A 14,961-nucleotide genomic window follows, 5' to 3' on the forward strand; every position below is an offset into this window, starting at 1 on the left:
ACATTTTTTACAAAAAAATGTATATTTAAAAAAATGTTTTGGAACGATTCGTAACACAACGAAATTTGCTACCAAAAATAGCTTTCGCAAAAATTATATGTGTATGTGTGTTTATGTATATATATATAGAAATAAATGTGTATTTATATACACATATATATATATATATATGTATATTTATATACACATATATATATATACATACATATGTATGTGTATATTTATATACACACATATTTATATATGTATATAAATATGTGTGTGTGTATATATACACATGTATATATGTATATGTGTGTGTGTATATATACACACATGTATATATATATATATATATGTGTGTATATAAATATACACATACATATGTATATACAGTATATATAAATATACATTTATATATATATACATATACACACACATATGTATGTATATATATAAATATGTGTGTGTGTGTGTGTGTATATAAATATACATTTATATATATATATATACATATACACACATACACATAATTTTTGCGAAACCTATTTTTGGTAGCAAATTTTGTTTTTATGAATCATTACAAAACATTTTCTTAATTGTAAATTACTATGTAAAAAATGTTTTTTGTAGTTACAAATTATTTTTGGTTGCAAACATTTTTTTTGTGTGCATAATAAACTATTATTTGAAAAAAAATGTTGGTCGCTTATAATTTTTTGGATTGCATACATTTCTTGGGTAGCAGATACATTTCATTTTGTTGAAAAAAAAAAAAAAAAGACTCCCCATAGTCTACTTCTAGTCCTTTAAAGTAAAAGTGAGTTTTTGACACTTTTGGGCTTTTTAATGCAAAAATGGAACAACTTGGTGTGAGAATGTGATCAACAAAAATGAAAGTTGGAGCCTAAAACAACCTGTTCGAAAAAAACAACATTTTAAAGGGAAGGCGTTCAACTTCCCTAGCGTCGCCGCCAACAGTGCGGAGAAAACGTGATGGTCGTCACTTGGCGGCGGCGTTGCCGTGCGACGGCGCCGCCATCTGCTGCGCCTGCTGCTGCTCGGCCAGCGCCTGCTGCAGACGCGTCCTCTTCCTGGAGTAATGTTGCCAGTGCAGCAGCTGCTGCTCGTCGATGAACTTGGCGCACTGGGCGTTGACCAGCTCCTTGCGGAAGTGCTCGTACTGCAGGAGCTCCAGCATGTGCAGGCAGTGGGGGTACCTGGGCGGGCCACAAGGGGGCGCGTCAACACTCACTCAAGTTGGTCTCCTTTGGGGAACGTCTTACTTGAGAAATTTGGCGTAGTCGGGCTCCTTCCAGTAGAGCAAATACTTCAGGTAGTTGATGAAGGTTCTCTCCCTCAGGAAGCCTCTCTGAGCAAGGACTGCAACACACACATTTTTTTTGAAGAGTGCTTTAAACCTGCATTATTATCCCGGGGGGAAATCGACTCAGTCAGCAGCCATGACACCTGTTGACTTTCTAGCTTGTTAGCTTCCTTCGTCGCTATGGGGAGTGGTATTGCAGCTGGAAGTAGTCAATGTGTTAACGTCAGCCAAATATATTCGACACATTGATCGGAAATGTACCCACGGGAAATGACATCATTCCTAAATTCTAGGCCAATATGAGGAATTATGTCACACCCGTGAATCTCATAACATTCAAAAAATCGAAAATGAGACAAGTTTATCTGTGCTGTGATTACAAATCGAGAGGAGGTCCTAAACTTCCCCCAATGTTGGCGTTAAGACACTTTGTGTCTTTTTACGCATTGAAATCAGAAGCATTTCAGGAAGTCCGCGCGTCCCTGGAACAGGGATTAATATTATTTTTTTTTTTAACCGGGAGCGCTAAACCTGCATTGCTTGGCTTGGTCTGTCCACAGTGGATTACGAGGTGTGAGACAAACACTTTATCTTCCTGGTTTAAAGCTATGTGTTTGACATTATTTAAGAGTTTATCGTGTCCGACAGTTTGCCTTTTCTGTGGTATTACTGACATTTAAAGGACTGTTGTTAGTCCCGTGTTGATGTGATAAAACCTCTTTCTTTTTGTTAGAATAATTATGTGTAAGTTATCACACAACTCTTATGCTTAAAGTTTATATATTGTTATTTACAGATAAACACTGGGTGGGTGCGTGTGGTACACAGAACATTAATTTCCACACTTCTATTAGCCATGTCATCTTATATGTAATAGAAATGTGCAGGAGGGGGAGGGGTGTATGGTGTGTGGTCATTAACTATGTATTCTCATATATGTTCTTCACAGAAAATGAACCAAAGTCAGTGAGTCTCAGTTTGAAAAATTAATTAATTGTATCATTTTTCTTTTACTAAAAAAATTAAAACGGGTCCCACAGACCCGAACACTGAAATTCAAGTATTTATTTGTGTGTGTGTGTGTGTATATATGTATATATGACCCCCAGCGGGCCTTTTGAATATCTCCCTAATTCTGAGGTCTCAAGGTTGGCAAGTATATCCACGCGTGGAGTATATTTAGTTATTTTTAACGTCAAAGTCACTCACAGTTGAGATAGTTTGGATTTGCCAAACATTGAATGAACTCCAACTCCGACTGGAAGCGGTTCCTCGCCTGCTCTTCTGCAACACAATGAAACCATCTGGATCATGTTCTTGTTCAAGGATTTATTAAACAATAAGGTGACGAAACGCGTATAATTATCTTGTAAAAACAAACAAACAAGTTAGGTGGTACATTTTGTGTCAAAGGTCCATATTAACTAGCTTTAGCTTGCTAGCATAATAGAAGCTAAGGAGAAATGCCGACTAACCTGTCTCCATGGCGTTGGAAAACAAACTGCAGGAAATTGCAGTCGAGCGAGAAAAAGCAGATTAAAATCACACCTTGGAACTAAAGTGTGAAAATACAAAGAAAAAACGCTTTGTTGTTTTGCGATTAGCCGCAACACAACACAGCCATGTTTGCCGGAAATGACATTTTTGGACTTTTTTTTTTTTTACACTTTACGGCAGCTGTGGTTCATCAAATGACCGCTTGAGGGAGACATTATGCAACAAACATATGACTTAATAACATTCCATTTATTCTTATATATATTACATATGTTACACGTTATTGTTTCTGTTTGCCACTTCATTGGACACGATAAGAATGCATAAATAAACTCAATACTAGCTGATGTTGTATCGATTAAACATAATCGAGTGACAAATATTTATGTAAAGCTTAAAGTGACGCCAGTCTGCTAAAAATTGACTAACTAAGCGTTTCATGAATATAAACACATATAAAAGCAGATTAAAAAGTACACCTTGGAACCAAAGTGTGAAAATACGAAAAAAAACCCCGCTTTGTTGTTTTGCGATTAGCCGCAACACAACACAGTAATGTTTGCCGGAAATGGACATTTTTTTTTTACACTTTACGGCAGCTGTGGTTCATCAAATGACCGCTTGAGGGAGACATTATGCAACAAACATATGACTTAATAACATTCCATTTATTCTTATCTATATTACATATGTTACACGTTATTGTTTCTGTTTGCCACTTCATTGGACACGATAAGAATGCATAAATAAACTCAATACTAGCTGATGTTGTATCGATTAAACATAATCGAGTGACACATATTTATGTAAAGCTTATTAAAGTGAGGTCAGTCTGCTAAAAAAGTGACTAACTAAGCGTTACATGAATAAAAACACATATAAAAGCAGATTAAAAAGTACACATTGGAACCAAAGTGTGAAAATACGAAAAAAAACGCTTTGTTGTTTTCCGATTAGCCGCAACACAACGCAGCCATGTTTGCAGGAAATGACATTTTTTGACTTTTTTTTTTACACTTTACGGCAGCTGTGGTTCACCAAATGACCACTTGAGGGAGACATTATGCAACAAACATATGACTTAATAACAATCTGTTTATTCTTATCTATATTACATATGTTACATGTAGGGTTGTCCGATAATGGCTTTTTTTGGCCGATATCCGATATTGTCCAACTCTTAATTACCGGTATCAACCGATACCGTATTATGCCTAATTTGGACAACCAGGTATGGTGAAGATAAGGTCTTTTTTTAAAAAAATGTATAAAATAAAACAAGATCAATAAATTAAAAACATTTTCTTGAATAAAAAATAAAGTAAAACAATATAAAAACAGTTACATAGAAACTAGTAATTAATGAAAATGAGTAAAATTAACTGTTAAAGGTTAGTACTACTACTACTACGGTAAAAGTTAGAGATGCTACCTCAGTAGAAGCATTTAAGTCTCATCTTAAAACTCATTTGTATACTCTAGCCTTTAAATAGACTCCCTTTTTAGACCAGTTGATCTGCCGTTTCTTTTCTTTTCTTTTCTACTCTGCTCCGGGGTGGACCGCTAGCCTGTCCATCAGATGGGGACATCTCTCCGCTGCTGACCCGTCTCCGCTCGGGATGGTTCCCGCTGGCCCCACCATGGACTGGACTTTCGCTGATGTGTTGGACTTTCACAATATTATGTCAGACCCACTCGACACAGAGGATGTCGTTGTGGCTTGTACAGCCCTTTGAGACACTTGTGATTTAGGGCTATATAAATAAACATTGATTGATTGATTGATAGTGGAGCAGCAGCACGCACAATCATGTGTGCTTACGGACTGTATCCCTTGCAGACTGTATTGATATATATTGATATATAATGTAGGAACCAGAATATTAATAACAGAAAGAAACAACCCTTTTGTGTGAATGAGTGTAAATGGGGGAGGGAGGTTTTTTTGGCTTGGTGCACTAATTGTAAGTGTATCTTGTGTTTTTTTACGTTGATTTAATTAAAAAAAAAACAAAAAAAAAACGATACCGATAAAACAAACCCAATACCAATAATTTCCGATATTACATTTTAAAGCATTCATCGGCTGATAATATCGGACATATAGTTACATGTTATTGTTTCTGTTTGCCACTTCATTAGACACGATAAGAATGCATAAATAAACGCAATACTAGCTGATGTTGTATCGATTAAACACGAACGTGTGACAAATATTTATGTAAAGCTTATTAAAGTGAGGTCAGTCTGCTAAAAAAGTGATTGACTAAGCGTTTCATGAATATAAACACATATAAAAGCTGATTAGAAAGTACTCCTTGGAACCAAAGTGTGAAAATACGAAAAAAATACGCTTTGTTGTTTTGCGATTAGCCGCAACACAACACAGTAATGTTTGCCGGAAATGACATTTTTTGACTTTTTTTTGACACTTTACGGTAGCTGTGGTTCACCAAATGACCGCTTGAGGGAAACATTATGCAACAAACATATGACTTAATAACATTTAATTTATTCTTATCTGTATTACATGTTACACGTTATTGTTTCTGTTTGCCACTTCATTAGACACGACAAGAATGCATAAATAAACTCAATACTAGCTGATGTTGTATCGATTAAACATAATCGAGTGACAAATATTTATGTAAAGCTTATTAAAGTGACGCCAGTCTGCCAAAAATTGACTAACTAAGCGTTTCATGAATATAAACACATATAAAAGCAGATTAAAAGTACACCTTGGAACCAAAGAGTGAAAATACGAAGAAAAAACGCTTTGTTGTTTTGCGATTAGCCGCAACACAACACAATAATGTTTGCCGGAAATGACATTTTTTGACTTTTTTTTGGACACTTTACGGCAGCTGTAATTCATCAAATGAGCGCTTGAGGGAGACATTATGCAACAAACATAAGACTTAATAACATTTCATTTATTGTTATCTATATTACATATGTTACACGTTATTGTTTCTGTTTGCCACTTCATTAGACACGATAAGAATGCATAAATAAACGCAATACTAGCTGATGTTGTATCGATTAAACACGTGCGAGTGACAAATATTTATGTAAAGCTTATTAAAGTGAGGTCAGTCTGCTGAACGTGTTCAAAAAACATTCTTACGTCACTATTGTGCCATAGTTAGTAGTCAAAATACAAGTCTAAATAAATACATTTGCTCGTCATCAAAAGTGACCATGACGAGCAGTAAAAAGTAAGACATGAACTTTTTTTTTTTTTGTAGCAGCTTGTCACGTGCAGACTCCGCCCACTGCACAGGTTTGACCGGAAGTGTAAGACTCTTCAAAATAAAATGTCGATGCGGAAGCCTTCATGGGCGGAGCTAAATGGGTGTGGTGACATTTGCCCAGGAAGGGAAGGAGTCCAGGGAGAACAAGAGTCGACCCCAACTGTTGATGGCCACGCTGATGCACACGATGCCGATGACGTTCATCACCACGCCGGTTTTAACCTGCAGGGGGCGCACATGTGCTAGTTAGTGTTTGTTTATCAGCATGTTTGAACATATATATAGCAACTCTTTTTTCTGCACTGAATTTTTACACTGAATTGTTCTTACATTGATTTTTACACAATATCTCTACCTATAATTTTTTTTACACTGACTTTTTTTGCACTGAATTTTTACGCATTGAATTGTTCTTACACTTGTTTCTACACACTGCTATTTTTACACAATATTTCTGCCTATAATGTTTTTACACTGAATTTTTACACTGTATTTTTTACTCTGCCTTTTTTTGCACCAAATTTGTACACTAATTTTTCTGCACTGAAATTTTTACACTGAATATTTCTGCCCAGAATTTTTTTGCACTGATTTTTTACAAACTGAATTGTTCTTACACTGAATTTTTATACACTGCTTTTTTTTACACAATATTTCTGCCTATTATTTTTTTTACACTATCGTTTTTTGCACTGAATTTTTAGACTACTTTTTTTACACAAATTTTTCTTTACACAATATTTTACAAAATATTTTTTACACTGAAATTTTCTGCATTTCATTTTTTACACTGCCATTTTTGCACTGAATTTTTTCACACTAATTTTTCTGCACTGAATTTTTTTTACACTGAACATTTCTGCCCAGAATTTTTCTGCACTGACATTTTACACTATTTTCCGCATTGACTTTTTTACACTAACTTTTTTTGCACTGAATTTTTACCCTAATTTTTCTGCACTGAATTGTTTTACACTGCCTTTTTTTGCACAGAATTTTTACACTATTTTTTTTTTGCACTGAATTTTTTGACACAGAATTTTTTGACACAGAATTTTTTTGCACTGAATTTTTGTACTGATTGTTTACACTAATTGTTTTAACACAATATTTCTGCCTATAATTTTTTTTTGGCTTAAATTTTATGTTCACTAGCATGTGGCTAACAATTAGCATGTGGCTTAAGTTTTATGTTTACTAGCATGTGACTAACAATTAGCATGTGGATTAAGTTTTATGTCAACCAGCACGTAGCTAACAATTAGCATGTGGCTTAAGTTTTATTTCCACTAGCATGTGGCTAACAATTAGCATGTGGCTTAAGTTTTATGTTTACTAGCATGTGGCTAACAATTAGCATGTGGCTACAGCTAACAGGCTATATGTTTATCTGAGGCAGGTAATATTCGGCCTGAGTGAAGCCAGACTCGCCATGTCCGACACCCTGAGGTATCCCGCAGAGAAGACGATGGCGTTGGGGGGTGTGGCGACGGGCAGCATGAAGGCGAAGGAGGCGCTGAGGGTGCAGGGGATCATGACGTAGAGCGGGTTCAGCCCGATGGACTGGGACTGCACACAGGCGCCACACGGGTCGTCAGGCGAGACACGGCGACGGCGACGGAAGGCGGCGCGCTTACCATGGACGCCACAATGGGCAGGAAGAGTGTCGCCGTGGCGACGTTGCTGGCACATTCTGTGAAGACGGCGATGAGGAGGCAGAGCGCCACCACCACGGCCCACGGCGGGATGGAGTGAAGCGGCGCCATCTGTTCCCCCAGCCAGCGGGAGAGTCCCGACTCCTGAGGACACACAAGCGTTCAGCACTTCCTGTCTGCCACTCCACCGCCTCCGCCGCCGCCGCCCACCTCGCTTCCTTTCGCCAGCGCGAAGCCGCCGCCCAGCAGCAGCACGATGTTCCACGGCATCTTCTTCTGGGTCACCTGCCAGGTGAGCAGGGGAGGGGCGGGGCCTGATTGGAAGACAGCAAAGACACATACACTGTATTTCTATACACTGCTTTTTTTTTTACACAATATTTATGCCTATTATTTTTTTACACTGACTTTTTTTGCACTGAATTTTTAGACTACTTCTTTTACACTAATTTCTGCCTATAATTTTTTTACACTGAATTTTTCTACATTGAATTTTTTACACTGCCTTTTTTGCACTGAATTTTTTACACAAATTTTTCTGCACTGAATTTTTTTACAGTGATTTTTTTACACTGACATTTCTGCCCAGAATTTTTCTGCACTGAAATTTGACACTGATATTCTCTGCATTGAATTTTTTACACTAACTTTTTTTGCACGGAATTTTTTTACACTGAATTTTTTAGCACGGAATTTTTTTACACTGAATTTTTTTACACTGAATTTTTTTGCACTGAATTTTTACACTAAATGTTTACACTCATTTTTTTAACACAATATTTCTGCCTATAATTTTTTTACACTGAATTTTTCTACATTGAATTTTTTACACTGCCTTTTTTGCACTGAATTTTTTACACAAATTTTTCTGCACTGAATTTTTTTTACAGTGATTTTTTTACACTGAACATTTCTGCCCGGAATTTTTCTGCACTGAAATTTGACACTGATATTTTCTGCAATGAATTTTTTACACTAACTTTTTTTTGCACTGAATTTTTACCCTAATTTTTTTGCACTGAATTGTTTTACACTGACTTTTTTTGCACCAAATTTTTTTACACTGAATTTTTTAGCACTGAATTTTTTTACACTGAATTTTTTTGCACTGAATTTTTATACTAATTGTTTACACTCATTTTTTTAACACATTATTTCTGCCTATAATTTTTTTGCACTGAATTTTTTACAGACTTTACTGCACCGAATGTTTTAACTGAACATTTCTGCCCAGAAATGTTTTCCACTGAATTTTTTCCACTGAATTTTTTTTTACACAGAATATTTCTGCCCATAATTTTTTTACACCAAATTATTTACAGACTTTTTTTGCAGTGAATATTTACGCTGACCCTGTGACCTCTGACCGGCAGCCTGCGGTGAACGTGGGCGTGTGTGCATGCCCACCTGCGTCGGAGCTCCGCCCCCAGCAGCACAGATAGCGCGGTGGCTCAGAGGGCAGGACGAACAACATGAGCGCCACCAGGAGAGAGACGGTGGCGTCCGTCACGAACCTGCGGAGACACACTTCCTGTAGGTGGGCGGAGTCGGCGGTCATGTGACCCGCCCACCACGCGTTACTCACTCGCCCTTGGCGTTGAAGAGGCGCGTGGCCCAGCCGTCCACGAAGCGAGGGTCCCGCGTGAACCACAACGCCACCATGAGGACGAAAAGCAGCAGCACGTTGACCTCGCCGTAGCTCATGCGGCCCAGACGGCGGTGCTCGTCTTTGATCACCTCGTACGCCGCCCGCTCCTCCGCCGTCGGCCCCGCGCCGCACCCCCACGTTCGCCGAAAGCTGCCGATCAGAGGTCACAGGGTCAGCGTAAATATTCACTGCAAAAAAAGTCTGTCAAAAATTTGGTGTAAAAAAATTCTGGGCAGAAATATTCTGTGTAAAAAAAATTCAGTGCAAAAGAAGTCAGCGTAAACAATTCAGTGCAAAAACATTCTGGGCAGAAATGTTCAGTGTTAAAACATTCGTTGCAGAAAAGTCTGTAAAAAATTCAGTGCAGAAAAATTATAGGCAGAAATATTGTGTTAAAAATATTAGTGTAAACAATTAGTGCAAAAATTCAGTGCAAAAAAATTCTGTGTAAAAAAATTCAGTGCCTATAAGTCTGTAAAAAATTTTGTGTAAAAAAATTATAGGCAGAAATATTGTGTTTAAAAAAAAAAAATAGTGTAAACAATTAGTGCAAAAATTCAGTGCTAAAAAATTCAGTGCAAAGAATTCTGTTAAAAAAAAGTCAGTGTAAAACAATTCAGTGCAGAAAAATTAGGGTAAAAATTCAATGCAGAAAATATCAGTGTCAAATTTCAGTGCAGAAAAATTCTGGGCAGAAATGTTCAGTGTAAAAAATCACTGTAAAAAAATTCAGTGCAGAAAAATTAGTGTAAAAAAGGCAGTGTAAAAAATTAAATGCAGAACATTTCAGTGTAAAAAATTATATAGGCAGAAATATTGTGTAAAAAAAAAAAAGTGTGTAAAAAAAAGTAGTCTAAAAATTCAGTGCAAAAAAAGTCAGTGTAAAATATTATAGGCAGAAATATTGTGTAAAAAAGCGGTGTATTTGAAATTCAGTGTAAGAACAATTCAGTTTGTAAAAAATCAGTGCAAAAAAATTCTGGGCAGAAATATTCAGTGTAAAAATTTCAGTGCAGAAAAATTTGTGTACAAATTCAGTGCAAAAAAGGCAGTGTAAAAGTTCAGTGCCGAAAATTCAGTGTAAAAAAATTATAGGCAGAAATATTCTGTAAAAAAAATTGTGTGAAAAATGTGTGTAAAAATTCAGTGCAAAAAATTCAGTGTAAAAACATTATAGGCAGAAATATTGAGTACAAATATCAGTGTGTAGAAACAAGTGTAAGCACAATTCAATGCGTAAAAATTCAGTGCAAAAAATTCAGTGCAAAAAATGTTAGTGTAGAAATTCAGTAGAAAAAAAGTCAGTGTAAAAAAATTCTAGGCAGAAATATTGTGTAAAAATATCAGTGTGTAGAAACAAGTGTACGAACAATTCAATGCGTAAAAATTCAGTGAAAAAAAGTTGGTGTAAAAAAATTATAGGCTGAAATATTGTGTAAAAAAAGCAGTGTATAGAAATACAGTGTAAGAACAATTCAGTTTTTAAAAAATAAGTGCAAAAAAATTCTTGGCAGAAATATTCCGTGTAAAAATTTCAGTGCAGAAAAATTTGTGTAAAAATTCAGTGCAAAAAAAGACAGCGTAAAAATATCAGTGCAGACAAATTCAGTGTAAAAAAATTATAGGCAGAAATATTGTGTAAAAAAAAATTCTGTAAAAAATTAGTGTAAAAATTCAGTGCACAAAATTCAGATTAAAAACATTATTGGCAGAAATATTGTGTACAAATATCAGTGTGTAGAAACAAGTGTAAGAACAATTCAATGCGTAAAAATTCAGTGCAAAAAAGTTCAGTGTAAAATTCTTTGCAAAAAATGTCAGTGTAAAAAAATTCTAGGCAGAAATATTGTGTAAAAAAATCAGCGTAAGAACAATTCAGTGTAAAAATTCAGTGCAGAAAAAAGAGTTGCTCGGACTCACTTGCAGCCGACGAAGACGAACTGCAGCCAGAACCAGGCCAGCGCCAGCATCAGAACCATGGTGGGGAAGGCGAACGCGAACCACGACGCAAAGTTGATCACGTCGCCGTTCTCCGGGAAGAGTCTGCGGGAGACTTTCACAATAAGAGTCTCCTCTTAAAAAGCACAGAGCCCATGCTGCTTACTGGCTCATCTGGCCCACCAGAACCAGGTTGGGTCCGGTTCCTGTCAAAGTGGCGATGCCGCCGATGCTCGCCGCGTAGCTCACGCACAGCAGGAGGCCTTTGCTCTGCCTCTTCCGCTCCTCGCCGACGCTCACCGCCTCCTCCTCCTCCATTGGACACACCACGCCTGCTGGAAGCACAACACCACTCACTTCCTGTCTGCTTGACCTCGCGGGGGGCGGGTCTGCTTGACCCCTGACCTCGGGATGGAGGTTTGTCTTGCGGCGGTGGTTTGAGCGCCTCTTGGCCGTTCACTTCCTGGTAGACCGTCTCCGCGACTCCGCCCACTTGGCCGTTCACTTCCTGGTAGACTCCGCCCACTTCACTTTGCACGCCCTCTCCTGCAGGACACAGAAAGCAGCTCAAGACACGCCCACCGTCCACATGACACTCCCCCTAGGCTTGTCGGCCAATCAGAGGCAAGATAAATAAATTAATACCAGAAAAAGAATGCTAACGGTTAGCATGCTAGCCAGATAGCATCAAGTACAAAAATATTTGACACTTAAATGTATACCTCTGAAATTAGCTTAAAAAAAGCTAGCATGCTAACGCGCTAATGTCAGTATGCTAACAGTTCACATGCATCGCATTTGACTCTGAGGCATATGCCTGTAAAATTAGCTAAAAAGCTAGCATGCTAATATGCTAATATTAGCATGCTAACAGTAACATAAACTAACATAAATTAACAAAGAGCATGTTAGCATTGTTATTGTCATTGAAAATACGAAAGAAAATTGTTGATTATTTCAAATGAGGAAAAAAAAATCCTGGAATTCCTGGAAATGTGGGAATGTTTGGAAAATTAAAAACAATTCTAGCCAGCATTTAATGAATGAGCCAAAAAGCTATCATGCTAATGTTAACATTAGCATGCTAACAATAACATAAACTAACATAAATTAGTAAAGAGCATTTTAACGTTATTTTCATTGAAGATACGGAAAAAAATTGTCAATTATTTCAAATGGGGGAAAAAAAATCTTGGAATTCCTGGAAATGTGGGAATTTTTGGAAAATAAAAAAAATTCTAGCCAGCATTTAATGAATGAGCCAAAAAGCTATCATGCTAATTAGCATGCTAACAATAACATAAACTAACATAAATTAGCAAAGAGCATTTTAACGTTATTTTCATTGAAAATACAGAAAAAAATTGTCAATTATTTCAAAAGGGGAAAACAATCCTGGAATTCCTGGAAATGTGGGAATTTTTGGAAAATAAAAATAAATTATAGCCAGCATTTAATGAATGAGCCAAAAAGCTATCATGCTAATGTTAACATTAGCATGCTAACAATACCATAAACTAACATAAATTAGCAAAGAGCATTTTAAGTTGTTATTTTCATTGAAAATACGGGAAAAAAATTGTCAGTTATTTCAAATGGGGAAAAAAAAATCCTGGAATTCCTGGAAATGTGGGAATTTTTGGAAAATAAAAAAATTCTAGCCAGCGTTTAAGGAATGAGCCAAAAAGCTATCGTGGTAATTTTAACATTAGCATGCTAACAATAACATAAACTAACATAAATTAGCAAAGAGCATTTTAACGTTGTTATTTTCATTGAAAATACTGAAAAAAATTGTCAATTATTTCAAAAGAGGAAAAAAATCCTGGAATTCCTGGAAGTGTTGGAATTTTTGAAAAAAAATAATTCTAGCCAGCATTTAATGAATGAGCCAAAACGCTATCATGCTAATTAGCATGCTAACAATAACATAAACTAACATAAATTAGCAAAGAGCATTTTAACATTGTTATTTTCATTGAAAATACGGAAACAAATTGTCAATTATTTCAAATGGGGGACAAAAAAATCCTGGAATTCCTGGAAATGTGGGAATTTTTGGAAAATAAAAAAAATTGTAGCCAGCGTTTAATGAATGAGCCAAAAAGCTATCATGCTAATGTTAACATTAGCATGCTAGCAATAACATAAACTAACATAAAATAGCAAAGAGCATTTTAACGTTGTTATTTTCATTGAAACTACAGAAAAAAATTGTCAATTATTTCAAAAGAGGAAAAAAATTCTGGAATTTCTGGAAATGTGGGAATTATTGGAAAATAAAAAAATTCTAGCCAGCATTTAATGAATGAGCCAAAAAGCTATCATGCTAATGTTAACATTAGCATGCTAACAATAACATAAACTAACATAAATTAGCAAAGAGTATTTTAACGTTGTTATTTTCCTTGAAAATATGGAAAAAAAATGGTCAATTATTTCAAATGAGGAAAATAATCCTGGAATTCCTGGAAATGTGGGAATTTTTTGAAAAAAAATAAATTCTAGCCAGCGTTTAATGAATGAGCCAAAAAGCTATCATGCTAATGTTTACATTGGCATGCTAACAATAACATAAACTAACATAAATTAGTAAAGAGCATTTTAACGTTGTTATTTTCATTGAAAATACGGGAAAAAATGGTCAATTATTTCAAAAGAGGAAACAAATCCTGCAATTCCTGGAAATGTGGGAATTTTTGAAAAAAAAAAAAAATTCTAGCCAGCACTTAATGAATGAGCCAAAAAGCTATCATGCTAATTAGCATGCTAACAATAACATACACTAACATAAATGAGCAAAGAGCATTTTAACGTTGTTATTTTTATTGAAAATACGGATTTTTAAAAAAAACTATTTCAAAAGGGGAAAAAAATCCTGGAATTCCTGGAAATGTGAGAATTTTTGGGAGATAAAAAAAATTGTAGCCAGCATTTAATGAATGAGCCAAAAAGCTATCATGCTAATTAGCATGCTAACAATAACATAAACTAACATAAATTAGCAAAGAGCATTTTAATGTTATTTTTATTGAAAATACGGAAAAAAATGGTCAATTATTTTAAATGGGGAAAAAAATCCTGGAATTCCTGGAAATGTTTTAGGGAAATAAAAAAATGTAAACATTATATTAATTACAATAATTGTCAACATTCCTTAATTTTGGGGGCGTGAACAAATTTCAGATGACAGGAAATGACCGGACTCACCCGGTTGTCCAGGTAGCTGCACACCCACGTGGAAAACCTGCACGCTGCTCTGCTCCCCGGGGTCGGGGTCGGCGTCCTGGCGGCGGTGGAGCTGGTCCAGCACGGCCTGCACGATGGGGACCATCATGGCGGTGGTGGCCGTGTTGCTGATCCACATGGACAAGAAGGCCGTCACGCCCATGAAGCCCAGCATCAGCCTGCAAAACACGTGCGGGGTTGGGTGGGAGTGGTAGTGGGAGGTGACCACCTGCACGTGTGACTCACATGGCCGGGCGCACGCCCACCACCAGCAGAACCTTCAGCGCGATCCTCTTGTGGAGGTTCCAGTGTTCCACGGCCACCGCCACCATGAGCCCGCCCACAAACAGCATGTTGGTGTCCCGCAGGTACTGCATGCACACCTGCACACACCTGCACGTCAGGACCCTCTCAGTGGGTGTGTGGGTGTGG

General features: G+C 36.7%; 2 protein-coding genes across 3 annotated transcripts in view; both read right to left on the reverse strand.

Annotated features, from left to right (window-relative positions):
- Window positions 1-804: 804 nt before the first annotated feature.
- On the reverse strand, window positions 805-2,974 carry med31 (mediator complex subunit 31). The gene is made up of 4 exons (XM_062046231.1): window positions 2,782-2,974; window positions 2,516-2,590; window positions 1,266-1,362; window positions 805-1,199 (listed from the first exon to the last, which is right to left on the reverse strand). Exons 1-4 carry the CDS (start codon window positions 2,789-2,791, stop codon window positions 983-985), a joined length of 399 nt encoding a protein of 132 aa, XP_061902215.1. The 5' UTR covers window positions 2,792-2,974; the 3' UTR covers window positions 805-982.
- A 2,104-nt stretch (window positions 2,975-5,078) lies between these two features.
- LOC133650193 (Na(+)/citrate cotransporter-like) overlaps window positions 5,079-14,961 on the reverse strand; it is a 16,348-nt gene continuing 6,465 nt past the window's right edge. The window contains exons 3-13 of one of the 2 annotated variants that reach the window (XM_062047131.1): window positions 14,776-14,912; window positions 14,512-14,708; window positions 11,707-11,847; window positions 11,468-11,633; window positions 11,284-11,406; window positions 9,301-9,513; window positions 9,123-9,229; window positions 7,926-8,029; window positions 7,698-7,859; window positions 7,492-7,629; window positions 5,079-6,282 (exon numbers count right to left, since the gene is read on the reverse strand). In XM_062047131.1, the coding sequence (XP_061903115.1) occupies window positions 6,154-6,282; window positions 7,492-7,629; window positions 7,698-7,859; window positions 7,926-8,029; window positions 9,123-9,229; window positions 9,301-9,513; window positions 11,284-11,406; window positions 11,468-11,633; window positions 11,707-11,847; window positions 14,512-14,708; window positions 14,776-14,912 (1,617 nt within the window). In that variant the 3' untranslated portion in view covers window positions 5,079-6,153. Of the gene's footprint in view, window positions 6,283-7,491; window positions 7,630-7,697; window positions 7,860-7,925; window positions 8,030-9,122; window positions 9,230-9,300; window positions 9,514-11,283; window positions 11,407-11,467; window positions 11,637-11,706; window positions 11,848-14,511; window positions 14,709-14,775; window positions 14,913-14,961 lie in introns of both variants that reach the window. The other variant, XM_062047130.1, reaches the window with a different exon arrangement.

The sequence above is a fragment of the Entelurus aequoreus genome, linkage group LG05, assembly GCF_033978785.1.
Source record: "Entelurus aequoreus isolate RoL-2023_Sb linkage group LG05, RoL_Eaeq_v1.1, whole genome shotgun sequence".
Lineage (NCBI taxonomy): Eukaryota > Metazoa > Chordata > Actinopteri > Syngnathiformes > Syngnathidae > Entelurus > Entelurus aequoreus.

Coding starts and splice junctions, on each gene's coding strand:
- med31 (XM_062046231.1), bottom strand. Junction 1,363..2,515: donor AAATCCAAACTATCTCAACT/GTGAGTGACTTT, acceptor TGTGTGTTGCAG/TCCTTGCTCAGAGAGGCTTC. Junction 1,200..1,265: donor GACTACGCCAAATTTCTCAA/GTAAGACGTTCC, acceptor TGGCCCGCCCAG/GTACCCCCACTGCCTGCACA.